Source organism: Atta cephalotes, assembly GCF_000143395.1.
Source record: "Atta cephalotes unplaced genomic scaffold scaffold00029, whole genome shotgun sequence".
In the NCBI taxonomy this organism is placed as follows: Eukaryota; Metazoa; Arthropoda; class Insecta; order Hymenoptera; family Formicidae; genus Atta; species Atta cephalotes.
In genome coordinates, this window is record NW_012130093.1 from 783,399 (window position 1) to 798,570 (window position 15,172).

General features: G+C 30.5%; 3 protein-coding genes across 3 annotated transcripts in view; 1 reads left to right on the forward strand and 2 right to left on the reverse strand.

Moving 5' to 3' along the window:
• The window catches only part of LOC105620772 (putative U5 small nuclear ribonucleoprotein 200 kDa helicase), a 53,214-nt gene extending 46,004 nt beyond the window's left edge, over positions 1–7,210 (reverse strand). The window contains 2 exon segments of the mRNA XM_012202262.1: positions 6,812–6,975; positions 7,166–7,210. Coding sequence (XP_012057652.1) covers positions 6,812–6,975; positions 7,166–7,210 — 209 coding nt within the window.
• Positions 7,211–7,811: 601 nt separating this feature from the next.
• Positions 7,812–9,900, forward strand: LOC105620773 (serine--tRNA ligase, mitochondrial). Its single transcript, XM_012202263.1, has 4 exons — positions 7,812–7,880; positions 8,017–8,744; positions 8,838–9,005; positions 9,558–9,900. The coding sequence occupies exons 1-4, from the start codon at positions 7,812–7,814 to the stop codon at positions 9,898–9,900; spliced, it is 1,308 nt and encodes a 435-aa protein (XP_012057653.1).
• Positions 9,901–10,100: 200 nt separating this feature from the next.
• LOC105620775 (protein krasavietz) lies at positions 10,101–13,349 on the reverse strand. The gene is made up of 7 exons (XM_012202264.1): positions 13,289–13,349; positions 12,919–13,199; positions 12,021–12,325; positions 11,667–11,910; positions 11,375–11,594; positions 10,947–11,106; positions 10,101–10,537 (listed from the first exon to the last, which is right to left on the reverse strand). The coding sequence occupies exons 1-6, from the start codon at positions 13,347–13,349 to the stop codon at positions 10,955–10,957; spliced, it is 1,263 nt and encodes a 420-aa protein (XP_012057654.1). The 3' UTR covers positions 10,101–10,537; positions 10,947–10,954.
• Between the last annotated feature and the right edge of the window lie 1,823 nt (positions 13,350–15,172).

Consider the following 15,172-nt stretch of genomic DNA (forward strand, 5'->3'; position numbering starts at 1 on the left):
AACGGCGGAAGCAAAATTGTACACCTAATAATAAACTTTTATATGTAGAATTAGCTATATACTTTTTTTCGTTCCAATTAACTAATAAAGCGCGTAAACTCGTTATCTCTTTGTCAGATCCCTTTCAAGTCATACCTCATAAATATTCATATCCTGATGCATCTCATTTATCCTGGAAATATACACCTGTCTATCCAATTCTATCGTCACATACCCCTTATCCGCACGAGTAAAAATAATCCTATCTTTCATATCCCTTAAAAAAATTCTAGTGTCTTTCGTTAGCTGTGACTCCTATCTGTACAATGTAGAGAACAAGACGCTAAGTTATTTAGGAAATGAGTGGTTCGAGATTGAGATCCACTCATCAATATGCAATTTGTAAATATTACTTTCAATACACTTAATAAGATCGACTATTAAATCCAATCTATTGTTCACAGATAAGGCAAAGTTATTTCCCAATTGTAAAAAGTTCTGTATATTAGAAGATATGGAAACAGTTAATAGATACGAACCAGTTATTCCTTTGTGAAGTAAATGAAGGAGAAGGAATCAGGGAAGAAAGGGTAGAGGATCAATCTGTATTTCTCTAACTGTCTCAACATTTGGATTCTGTACGTTAGGATACAACAACAATCTAACACTAACACTATCCTCCAACATTCCATCCCTGTCCATGATCAACGTCAATAGTGGACACTGATAATAACGAGTAGGTCTGTTAATATTATTATTTAATAATTCTTCCCTCCGTTTCGACAACAGTCAGCAACATTTCGAATCAATACTACTCTTTTCGCACAAAAAGAAAAGGAAGATTTCCCTTGTTTATCAAAAAAGGCGATGCAAATATGAATAGGAAAGTAACAGGAAATAACACGTACAAATCGAAAAAGCTGTACCCAAGTGGAATCTATTTTTTTATAAGTATCATTCAATTCTAACTTCAAGATATTCGCAACACGTTGATGTCTAATATATTCAAATTTTTTAACTGTTCCCAAAAAATTTCAATTTAAATCTATATAACCGATGCAAGGTGGGATAATATTGTTTGCGATACAGTACCTTATGAATCTAGTGTATAAAAGATTTTTAGTTAAACAAATACTTAATCCATGATTTTAGTAATCTAATTGTTTCCGGTCCAAAAACGGAAAATATAAATTGAAAAAAAAAAAAGAATATTGAGGTGGATGCATATTTACAGCCTGCGTATAATAAATCCGTAATAAATATAACAAATTAAATTAATCAAGACTCCTTATAAATCAAAGAAAGGATACGAGCAGTAGGAGTCAAGCAGAAGACGTCGCGCAAATAATATATTTACGAAGTGTGAAATTTCTTTATTCACTAAAAGAGATAGATAGTAAGCTCACCATTACAGAATAATTTTTATTTACAATTTATTTATGTTAATTGTTTATGTTGTCTCTGAGGACGACTCAAAAGTGAGTCGAAACATATAAGCACGTTTTAATGAATAAAGAAATTTCACACTATATAGTACTTTATAGATATATTATTTGTACATCTTCTCCTACTGCCCGTATTATCCTTTCCAGTTCTTCAGTAATCACGGAGCATAGACTGGAATATTCTCGAATTCAATTGGAATAACACAAAAATTTTAGACGAAGAAAAAATTTTAAACAAACAACTTATTTCGGAAATGATTTTTATACGCAAACAAAAAAATAACTTGAATTTGCAAACTGACACGGAACTTTTAGACTCGGCTTATTTCGATATGTTTAACAAAAATTAATGTTTTCCTCTCTTCAATATTTTCTTTCCATGCCTTCGCGATATGATTTCGTAACAGACATTGTCAGATGACACATATGTCTTGTAACACACGATCGAACAACATCTCTAATGTGTCTAACGACTTTAGCTCTTTCTTTTTGACATAAAATTTGTTCATCTAGTAAACCAAGAAGCTTAATGACGTTGAAACATGATGCATTCAGCTCTGATTCTGCACATATAAATATATTGTCATTGCGTTCACATACTAAGGAAAACATTGATCTCAATTTATTGGTTTATTTAATCTCACATTGAAAAGAATCTCAAACGGAGATAGAAACGTTTGTTCAAATTATTATCGATCAATCGACTAAAGCATTATTATATATATCAAAATCCTGTGTTTCTTAAAATATTTTTAAATAATTGAAAGCATATTAAAAATAAAATGTTTAATAAGAAGAAAGTAGTTTGTTACAGATGTAACAAAGAAGGTTATAAAGGTTATAAATTTGAGTGTTCTCTTAATAATTATAGTAATTATAATAAATACAATAAGAGCATAACTCAGACGAAAATAATTCAAAGGATGATAAAGTTTTAAATCAGTAGCTAAGTTGTCACTTGTCGCATTCTAAAAACTTAGCTACTGATTCATAGACTCTGGTGCAACTATATATCAAATAAGAAAAAATTGGGTTCAAGACTGAACAAAAAAGGAGCAGTTGCAAGTGCTCAGACACTTAATGCGCATGGTATTGGAAGTGTAATTGTCTCTACAAAAGATGCTACAAAAAGAATTTTCAATGTGGTTTATATTCCTGACTTAAAAATTAATCTTCTTTCTATAAATAAAATGATAAAAAACGATCATATTGTAGTTTTCAATTCAACAGATTGCCAGGTCTATGACTCGGAAGATTGCTCAGTCTCCGGAAAAATTATCGTCACAGCATTACAACGGTTTGTATCGTTTAGATACTTCCCAAAGATCGCAAATCTTGTAATGCAGACAGATGATAAGAAACTCTCTGATAAAAAAGACTGGGGCACCTTAATCGTGAAAATATGAAATTGTTAAAGTAAGGTTTAGCTATTGGAATATCTTTTGATAATAAGAAAAGCAATATGTTGAAAGGTAAACAAACTAGAAAACCTTTCAAAAATTTGATTGCTAAAAGAGCTACTAAATTATTAGAAATTGTCCACTCAGATTTGTGTGGCCCCATACCAGAATATTCATGCGGTAAAAAATATTCTTACATTCATTGATGATTTTTCTAGAAAAATTTATGTATTTTTTCTTATCTCCAAAAATGAAATATATTCCTCATTCTTAGAATACATGGTAGAAAATGAATCTGATCGAACAATAAAGACTTTACGTACTGACAATGAACGAGAAAACATAAAGAATTTACTTTTTATCTGAAGTTTAAAAATATCAAGCATCAGCTTATGCATCGGAGCAAAATGTGTAGCGGAGCAAACAAATCGGACAATTATCGAAAAAGCTCGCTACATGATGCAAGATGCGAGTATGGCTCAAAAGATGTGGGCTGAAGCTATGAACATTGCAGTCTACCTTAAAAATCATTCTCCTCATAAAGCAGTTATAGGAAAAACGCCTGAAGAACTTTGGACCGGCAAGAAAGTTAAATCATTTATTTAAGTCATTTAAAAATGTTCGATTGTTTGGAGTATATTCACACTCTCAAAACTCAAAATTTCTTCGAAAATTTCTTCAGTTTCTGAATCAGTATTTGGGCCAGCATTAAAAAAATCCTCTGCATGTTCTTCTTTCCAATGAAAACAGGCAATGAAAGAGGAGCTCAAGTCAATGACAAACAACAAAGTTTGGTTATTGATAGATTCTCTGAAGAACAAGAAAGTAAAAAATAAATCGGTGTTTCGCACCAAAAGAAATTCTGCTGGTGAGATTGTCAGATATAAGGCTCGACTCATGGCGGAAGGCTTTATACAAAAATTTGGCATTGATTATTTCGAAACTTTTTCACCTGTAGTAAGAGTTTATTCGAGTATAAGATTGTTAATTGCCTTTTCTGCTGAAGTATGTTTAGACATAGATCATTTAGATGTGAACACGGCCTTTCTAAACGGTGAGCTATCGAAAAACATATACATGTTTCAATTCAAAGATTTTATAGATCAAGATAACAAAGATAAGGTATGTTTGTTAAATAAAACGATATGGCTTAAAACAGACAACTTCTAGAATATGGAATAAAAAAAGGTACCAAAAAGTACTATTTAAACTTGGTTTTCAGAAATCCAAGTTTGAAACATGTATATTTTTCAAGCTATAGACAAATTTCTCATAATTATTGCGTTGTATGTTGATGATTTTCGTATTTTTTTCTAATAGCTAGAAAAGATAAAAAAGATTGAAAGAACAATTGATGAGAAATTTTAAAATCAAAGATTTGGGATTAGGTCAAAAGATGCCTATTAAATATTGAAAGAAATCAAAATGAAATAAGTGTGAATCAGAAAGATTATATTTTAGTTATATTTAGTTAAAATTTACTACGTCAGAAGCGAAATTAGTCTAAACTCCTATGGAAGTAAATGCAAAACTAAATTTTACTGACAAAGCAAATACTGATGTGCCTTATCAGCAATCAATAGGAGTTTTAATTTAGTTATAAATTCGAGATCTGATATTGCTTATCTAACTAGTTATTTAAGTCAGTTCAATGTTTCTCATACTGATCAGCGCTAGAAAGCAGCAAAAAGAATTTTTAAGTATTTAAAAAATACCATTGATTATTATTTATGTATACATTGTACATGTAAAAGAACGACTATATGCATATTACAGGCTTTGCAGATTTGGTGAATGATTCTAATGATCGAAAATCTTACAGTGGTTTCATCTTTATGTCTTATGTCTTTATGTCAAATGGACCCACATCTTCAGAAGTTCGCAAACAGCGCACGGTAGCATTTTCTAGTACAGAAGCGGAATATGTTAGCTATCTTTGAGTCAACAAAAAAGACAATTCACTTAAAAGACTTGTCAAGTGAATTAACAATTATAATAAGCTTATACAATAATTTTTATTTAATTTTTAATGATAATCAAAGCGCTCAAATGTTAGCATCTAATCCAGTCTTTCACAATAAAACTAAACACATAGATGTTAATATCATTTTATCAGAGAAACTATTGAAAATAAATAAATAATATTTAAATATGAATCTACTGATAACAAACATTTTTACGAAATCCTTAAATAACGCCAAACATCTTTTTTGTCTTACAAGATTTAGAAATTGGGTACAATCAATAAAATATTATTTTTACTTACTAGATTAAGGAGGAGTGTTAATAATCTAGTGAGTTCGTGCAGATATCATGATTGTGTGAGAAGGAGCATGCATGTGATACATGAAGCATGAATAGCGCGCAACGTCAATGTTTTCTTTTGTTTAGTTGCTAAGATATGTTCTTTTGTTTATTCCCTTTTAATTGCTTTTTGCTTCTAATGTTTAACAGTTCGTTATAATAAAATGATTTTGCTAAAATCTTACTCTAACATAAATTTATGTTAACCAATTATTTACAACACTTACGTCTTAAGTTTTTTTATGTGCCTTAACATTTAAAGTTGAAGACTATTCAGATTAGGAAATCTGTCACATCGAGAGAATAGAGAGTTACACAAATTCTCAGCTTTAAAAATACAATTTTCTGCTTTAAAAACACATTATTTTCTATATATTTTTTGTTTGTAGAGTAGAAAATTTGTTTTTAAAGCAGAGAATTCATATAATTTTTTGAAGCAGAAAATACTTATTCTAACTTCACTTACATGTTGTCATGTCCTTCTATGTCATTGATGTGACAGACTCCTAATACGAATAGTCGTCAACTTTAACAATTAATAAGTATTACGGTTCATAGGACTACGAACGACATTTCTGCGAGAGTCTTTCATTTTATGCAAAAACGCATCGCCAAATAAGCCGAATAAGCCTAATTTCATTGATTTTTGAAGTGATGGAGTTAAACTGTATAATTATCAGAAAAAAACATAATAGTTGCTTTCCATCTACACACAAGTGAAACTGAGTCTGAAGTGAACTGAGTATTTCATACTCATTAACGATGTTATTTCCTTTGGTTATCATTATCAAAAAGTTATCATGACAATACAGGTTCATAATCTCACTTTTAAAGTGAGTTATGAGACTCACTGAAGCATACTGTCTCGATCTTGTGCAGATTATAAGCAAAAACTCAGTTAAATCTCATTTATTCTTAGAATCTTTATTTATATTTAGAATGCAAAAAGAATGTGCATTCAACTGAGTTATGTCACAAGTGAGAGATGTCACAAGTGAGAATTATCTGAGATGTAAGTGGAAAGCAACTAATATAAAAAAAACATATTTTTCTCCCTCTACAATTAGTTACAACACTGAAATTACATTTCAAAATTAATATTACAATTTTAGTGATTTAAAGAGTTATTTCCTGGAAAATTTTATTTTTTGATGTTATGTCATGGTTGTAACAAATAACCGATACATTGAATGGTTTGTTATCAAAATATGACACAAATGAAAATTTTTCTCAGAATTTTTGTACAAATTAAAACACTTTTCTATTGAGAAAGTTAACACTTTTTCTTAAAATTTTCCATATATATAGATATTATAAATAAGGTTTTTCATATAATTTCTGAAAAAAAATATCTTGAACTTATTCAGATTGTAAGATTTTATCAAAAACTTTAAAATGAAAAATCTTAAAATATTTCAGTATTCACATATAGAATTCTAGAAAAGATGTAGACTTCTGATATTTCTGAAGTGTTCTAATTTGTATAAAAAAATTTAAAAATTTGTTGAAGTTACAAAATTATTCAAATATTCTGAAAAATTTTTAAATTTACATAAAAACTCTGAAAAGCTACATGAAAAATTCTGAAAAAAATCTTTACCAAGAGAGCAACATAAAGAAGACAGTTCCATCAAAATGAAAGTTGTGTGTTCAAATCCAATTACTGATTTACAATAAACCTACTTGACTTTTCTCTCCTCTGCTTTTCCAGGTTTGGTACGCTGGGCTCTATCACCCATACGAGTACCATCCAATTTTCCCACGAGAGACATAACCTCACCGGTAGCTTCATCTCGGCTGCGTCTTTCTATCAATCGGACATCAGCTTGTAAAACGAGATTGGAATTCTGTAAATATTAACGCAATGTAACAAAATCGCATCGCAGATACAACACATCGTAAATGTAACGTCATAAATATCATGTAAGTTGCACATTAAAAGTTGCGTATTATAAAAAAGTTAGCATAATAAAATAATTAAAAACAACTATTATGTCATCATTAAAAAATAAACAATTAAAAATGAGAAATACAAACCGCTTTATACTCGTATTGTAACTGACGTGCAGCAGCGTCCGCCATGATTTGTTTATTAGGTGCGTTCAATACTACGACCTGCTATGATCTCACTGAGTGCTCAGCGCAGTGAGCGATTGTAATATTGAATGTACCCCTTATATCTGTTTGGTCTAAATTTTTAGACTGCGTTCCGTTTCATGCATGATGCATCATTTATCCTTATTATTCACCGAATGTTAAACAAGAATAAATGATGCATTAAGATAAGTATTCATGAAGCGCTCGTCGCTCATATTCAGCGACAAATTCATTTTCAGCGTTAAAGTAAGTCATGTGATAGAAACTGTTGAATATCAAACGTCAATTTTGATCACGTGATCTATTTTGACGCTGAAAATGAGCGTCGAGCGTCAGCATAAAAAAGTACCTGAAGCGTATTTTGCCGAGAAATTTCTTAACCTCAATAATCGTTAACACTTGATATCTTGATTTTCGGAGCAGAGCGACGACGCTTATTTCCGCCAGATTCTTTCGTTTCATGCAAAAACGCGTCGAATAAGTCTAATTTTATTATTGATTTTTTAATCGCTCTAGCTAATTATTCCCATTTTTAACACACATTATTGAAATGATATAAACTGATATATTTATCTTTAAATATAAAATGAGAATTAATCTTCAACAAAATTTCAAGCAGTTTTGTAGGTCACGGCATTTCTTGTTACATACATTAGTACGTATTATTATTTGCAATTTTTTTGTACATTATTACATAGTAGTAAATTATGTAATATTCATAATTTATATAAAGTATTATTTTTATGTAATAATAATAATAATAATAATAATAATAATAATATTTGTAATAGCCCACAACACCAAAGAAAAATATAATCAACACGAGATTATTTGTGCCAGAACCAGAATATGATATAGATTTTGTATGCAATTCTGCAAACCGTGACATTATTTTCAGTAATATTAAAAGTCGAAAAGGTATTGGAGATATTGATAAAGTTCTCGAATATTCTGGCAATGCCGAGAAGCGAGAATTGCTTTTGCAAGAATTAAGCAAAATACCAAATTGTACACATCCTGCAGTAATTGAGTACGGAGATGAACCAAAATTGTTAAAGAAATGTGGTAGAAAACCACAATTTGACTTTGAGCCACAAGAATTTGCTGAACTTGCCACTAATTTAAAAGCAATAAGAACCCATACACTCGGTCCTGTTACCGGACAAAGAAGCTATATACTTTTAGGAGATTTAGCAGAATTGGAAGAAGCATTAATTCAGTATACACTTAGAAGATTGATGAAGCATGGATTTAAATTATTGTCAGTACCTGACATCATCCTTACTGAAATAATCGAGAGATGTGGTTTAATAGTGAATAATAATCGGACTTTGGTATACAATTTAGATTCTCATTATGATGACAATTATAGTTTATCTGGAACTGCAGAAATGTCATTAGCTAGCAAATTGATGAACACTATAATTTCCTATGACACACTACCAATGAAATTGGCTGCTGTCAGTCGATGCTATCGTGCAGAGGGTTCAGGTTCTCTAGATGAAAGAGGAATCTATAGGCAAGAGATTACTTGTTATTAAGATTAACACATAAAGATAAACTTTAAATTTTTTTAATTGATTTTATTTTTCAACTTAATATGTTTGGGCAGAGTTCATCAATTTACTAAAGTGGAAATGTTTGTTTGCTCCAAACCAAATCAATCTGAGGAAGTGTTTCAAGATCTTCAAAATATACAGGAGGGATTGTTCTCTTCCTTAGGATTGCACTTTCAAATAATGGATATGCCATCACTTGATTTAGGTTCATCAGCTTATAGGTAATGCATTATGGATAATTATATTCCTACATCTATATACAAGGTATTCCATTTTAAATGACAAGATCAGGATAAGGTCACTTTGAATTTTTTTAATGGAATTACTCATTTTTCATTCATATGTATATATGTATATATGTATGTGATGTACATACGTGTGTGCATATGTAGTGTGTGACATGCATTGCATGAATACCTATCCATCCATCCACACACACACACATACACACACACGCGCGCGCGCGCGCACACGCATGCGTGTGCGAAAAATACTTAATGGAAAGATTTTTTATTTTATTATAAAGCTTCAAAAAGCTCTCGAGATAAGCTACAAAAATATGTAATGAAAAATGAGGTTCTATTTAAATAATTCAAAGTGTCTTTATCTTGATTTTGACATCACTTAAGATCAAATCAATTATATCTTACTCGAAAATTTTCATCTGAAACATTTTTTTCTCAAATGAATTTAAGAGATATTTGAGATAGTTATTTAAAACGGGACACTCAGTACATTTATATTTTTCACAAATGTAATTCTTTTTGTTTTAGAAAATGTGATATGGAAGGTTGGATGCCTGGAAGAAAATTGTATGGTGAGTTATCCAGTTGTAGTAATTGCACGGATTATCAGTCAAGGCGCCTCAATATTAAATATAGGACAAAAGATGGAAATATAGCTCACGTGCATACACTAAATGGAACTGCGTGCGCGATACCTCGCATGTTAATCGCATTGTGCGAAACATATCAAACGAGACATCATCGTATCACTATACCAAATGAGTTGATGCCTCTGATGAAGGGTAAAACACTTATTAAAAAGCAACCAATCGCAGATATGAGAACTTACAAATATAAACAAAAATTAAATGTAAAAGAAAAAGCTGAATAAAGTATAAATATCGCAACTGTATTACTTATGAATGAATATTGTGATCGTAAGTTGAACACATTTCTTTTCTAGATTAAGTCCTTAAAAAGCATTTTTATCTTTCAATAATATTAGAATGTTACCATGCAATTTTTTTCCTGACATTTGTTCATTCTATTATAAGAAAGTATTATAAGGAATTGTCACCAAAACTCAAAATATTAAACACCACCTGTCAGTATATTTTCTATAAACTAATACAATATTATTATACAAAGACAGGGATCCGAAAATTGTACGTACACAGGAATAAAGATTTTTTTGTTATAATTTCTTTGTTATTCTGTATATATTTTGTAGCGGAGTTATAAAAATGTAACACAAAATATTTTTTCTTAAAGTAATACAATTCAAAGATGTTGCAAATTTACAGTTCCTCCACACTGATTGGATGTTAATGTCCTTATTGATAATTTAAAAATTTTCTATTCTTTTGAATACTTAATTCATTATGGAGTTCCTAACATTGACTTTTATTTATATCTTATTTATATTTTGTTTTTCAAGAATTCGTATGTCTTTTCTGATTGATATTGTTCTTGATCTATCTTGAAATTTTAGGACTATTATTTCTTGTCAGTGGCAATGATGCGTTTTCCTGTAGAGAAAAACAATACTGTAAAAATCATAAAATATCATGGCTATAAAATATATGATTAACGGGCAATTGAGAGCAATAATCAACACAATTGTTCATGCGTAATTATTAACAAATATATTGTTCTAGACATTACATATAAATGAGAAGAATCGGATTTCGACTTCGTTATCATCAGCGACGTCCTATGTACGCGATGTCTATTTGTGTATAACATCTAGAACAATACACTCATTAATTATTATGAATCATTGCGTTGATTATTGCTCTCAATTGCCCGTTAGTCACTATATTTTTTGTCCTTTTTTTATCTCTTTTATTTTACTTTTATAATTCCATAAATTATAGTTATAAGGTATATAAATATAAATTTTATATTCATTTTGTATAAACTTTTGTAAAAAGTTACTTGAATATCTAATCCTCTTCTTCTCCTGATTCAGATTCCTCTTCAGCATTCTGTAACCACTCCACAAATTTTTTCATTTGGTCTAGAAAGAGCATTTTTCCCTTCACGGAATGCCCTTCTTTGTACCACTTTAATATTACATCTTCCGATACAACTTCCGCTAAAAATCAAACATTTAATTCTTCATAACAAAATTATTTACTGCAATATCTAATTATATTATATATTATAATATATAATTATATATTATATATACAAATTTATAATATGTGTATTATTATATAATATATAAAATCTTAGTGTTTGTAATTATCACACACACACACGCACGCACGCACGCACGCACGCACGCACACACACACACACACACACACACACACACACACACACACACACACACACACATATATATATATACACACACATACTTTTATAAAAGAGTAAAACAATTTTTTGGAAGACTTTCATAAAATTCATGTTTTCATAACAGAATTCCTGGACTTTGAGAATGAGTGCAAGCTCAGATCTGGCAGTGGTTGTAAAAGCACCGAACAGTGGAGTATAAACTTTTAAATGTTTCAATGCTTGTTCAGCGACTAACTCTTCTTTCTTGTTCCATTCAGCTTGGCCCATTACGACAACCCAAATCTATAAACAATGAATGATAAAAGTACTTTTATGTGTCTTAATAAAATGTATAAGAGAAAAAAAAATAATTACCAATCCAATCACTTCATGTTCAGGAATGCCACTCCTTTGTGCCATTTCTTTGAGATCTAATGTAATGTCTTTCATCGGTCTATTTTCTGCTAAATCATCCAAGAGAAGTTGTTGCAAATCCCGCTTAGCTTCTTGACTGGCTTGAGCCTTGTGTAATTTGACAATATCCGCCAAGCCTACTGCTTCGAATACAGACCGGAAGTGTTCTTCTGTTCGTTTATTCGGTGGTACAAACTCCATCAACCTACAAAATATACAAATGGAATCACATAAACAAGATAGTGAGTATACGAATTGATTAGAATATTGAGAGAATTTCTTTAAATTGTATATAATAATATATTATAGCTTTACCTTCCCTCAATACCACCTTTCTTCAAAGCTGTCATTAAACTAGATAAACCCTTCTCCTGTTTCCAAGTAACAAAGACTTCCAATAGAAAGTCTAATGCCAAATTGTCCTTAACAAGATGTTCATTTATCAGGACTGAGAGTACCGTAGGTGGTACAGAACCATTCGAGATCCATAGTGCTGTCATTCTGGCTAACTTGATTCTTTCTTTAGGTGAAAATCCTTTCATGAAAACTAATACTTTCTTCATTTCTTCCTCAAACATTTTCTCCAGATATTTGTAACGTCGCATGAGCTTGATAAAGACCTGTTTATTCAAACAATATTTATTTTTTATTTAAAAATTTTTTTTTAATTTTATTTTAAAATTAACAAATGATATGTGAATGAAAACATATGATAGGGAACACCATGGTCAAAAATTTTAGATTCAAATAATTTCAAATAATATGATACATATATTCTTTGTTGAATCGAAATAATTAAGATATGATCGCGCGCCGCAACATTCGAACATTCATGTATTAATTTATCACAAATGTAATTATGTGCCAAAATGTTTGGATTTTCAGTACATTCAATCTGAGACACTAGTTTATCCCCCCTAAATTAAATTTATGTAATGAACTATACTGCGAAAAATATTACTTCAGCTAAGGTTCGAACCTGGGATCTCTTGACTTTCAAAAAAAAATTTTTATTTTGGTGGATATGGCAATGTCCCGAAAACAAATGTAACAAAATCTAAAAAATAAGACAATGTTCCAAAATGTTAAATTACCGAAATTTCGAAACGTGTGAAAAATAAGACAATGTCCCGAAATATCAAGTTATTTGATTTTATTTAAAACAATGATAAAAACTCAATAAAATAAAATACTCGTTATATTTCATTTTTACCTGTTCAAAATTTCGCATAGACTCCATGTCCTCTGGCTGTTCAAAAACACATGCACTAGTTTTAACTGGTTTGTCACCATCTTGAGCAATGGAACCACCAGGAACTAAAAGGCCTCCAGCTATCATGATATCAAACAGAGCCTCTCCATATCGACGATAGTCCAATTTAGAACCAGCTGCATCCAAAAATTTAGAAATTGCTTCTAAGTCGTTACCAGCTTTCTCCAAACCAAGCAAAACTGCATCTCGAAATCCAGTTGGGTCATATTTTTCTCTTTCATCTACAAATTTTATCAAACAGCTTTTGTGAGTATAAGATTTTGAAAATTTTTTTTTAAATTTTACATAATAAATAATAATTGATTTTTACCTCTTTTTCTGGTCTTTATGCGTTGACCTGATAGTATCGGTTTTTCTATTTTTTGACTCATACAATACCCTTCTGAAAATATTATAGATAAATGTAGTTTATTTATGACCTTATTTCTTTTATGTTGAAGAATTTTCCAAGAACAATAATTAATTACGGGACAAAATTTCAAAATGTTTTAAAAAAGGTTTGTAAGAAAATGCAAATCCTTGAGATTTCAATATTCAATGAATATTTGTAAAAAACAGGCAAACTCGAGTTCTTACATTCAATATGAATCTATTGCTGTAAATCTGCAAAAATGTAAGCTGAAGCGCAAGAAAACATGTGCTTAACATTATTACGAATTACGCTGTAACATTTTAACTTTGGAATCGTTAAAGAGTAAGATAAATAACGTAATAAATAACGAAAAATAGTCTATGTCTAGTGTTGTTGTCAAGTATCTGCAACATGCAAGATCAGAGGATTAGAACAAGGGACATATATAATATAAAGCTAGAATGACTAGTTCGGAGGTTAAGATCGCGCGCGATGCGTAACCACGACGATGGCCGAAGCCATTAAATGTAACTCGAGGGAATCGGCGAAGTGTGTGCGACAAATCTGCCAACTCTCTCATAGCCGATGATGTTTTCCGCTCGTTGCATTACTTACTTTGAAGCACGTACAAATTTTAGAACAATCTCTCCTGTGCGAGCGTTAGACCAATGTGAAATGTTTTAACGAAGACACTCACTCTCGATCGAGGTCAGCAAAATCAAAGAGACTCGAACAGAGAAGAAACAATGGTTAACAAATTGTAGACGACAAACCGACAGATCAATTTTCACATGGTGAAAGAAACCCAGGTGTGCTCGTACTCGAGACGAATTTCGTATGGTTCTGCGTAAATATAGGATGCATTCCGAACAGTGTTACCAGATATCAGCAGAAATTTCCCTGTTAGCATATGAAAATCTCTTTAGTTTCCCTATTTCTCTTTAATTTTCATTTTTTTAAATTTCAGTTTTTCAAATTTCAAACACTGACGAGAATTAAAGACCGACATCCTTACGAAAGTTCGTATCCTTGAGAATATTGAAGTGATTAAGAATTAAGAACTGATAATATTGTACTAATTTTATGATTTATTAGTTAGGAGACGTATTTATGTATTTAGGACTTAATACTCAAACATTCTTTAAAATTGCGATTTCAGTGTATCGTCAAAGTTTTATTATCAACAGAGATGACTGCAGAGAAAAAAATTGTAATTTTTCGGCAATATATAGGATATTAATATATATATATAACTTTACAAGTTATTAATATTATTAAATATATAACATATTATTAAATATATAATAACTTTACAAGTATGCATCTTTATTTATAGAACATTCATGTAATAAAAAATCATAAATTTAATAATAATATATTAGCCAAATATTTATGTTAATAATAATAAATTTATATCAATTGTCGGTAATGTTAGCGTTCTTCGATTACCTCTGGGCTCTTGCTGCCTTTTTTATACTACCAATAATTTACCCAGGGTTGACAGTCTTTGATAGTATCTCGTCGATGGTTTTGATAATTATTCAGTTTAACCCCCCCCCCCCTCGCATCTTATAAATCAATGAAATTAGGTTTATTCGATGCGTTTTTGCATGAAATGAAAGAATTTGGCAAAAAAATGTCGCTCTGTCCCGCGAACCGAGATATTAAGATTAAAGTTGACGACTATTGAGGTTAGAAAATCTGTCACAGCCGCGAAACAAAGAATGCTTTTCAGATCGACCGACAAGATATTATTAATGACCGTCAATCCGGGGTAAATTTTCGACGGTATAAAAAGGGCCTTTTGACATTATCGACAATTAATATAAATTTATTAATTAT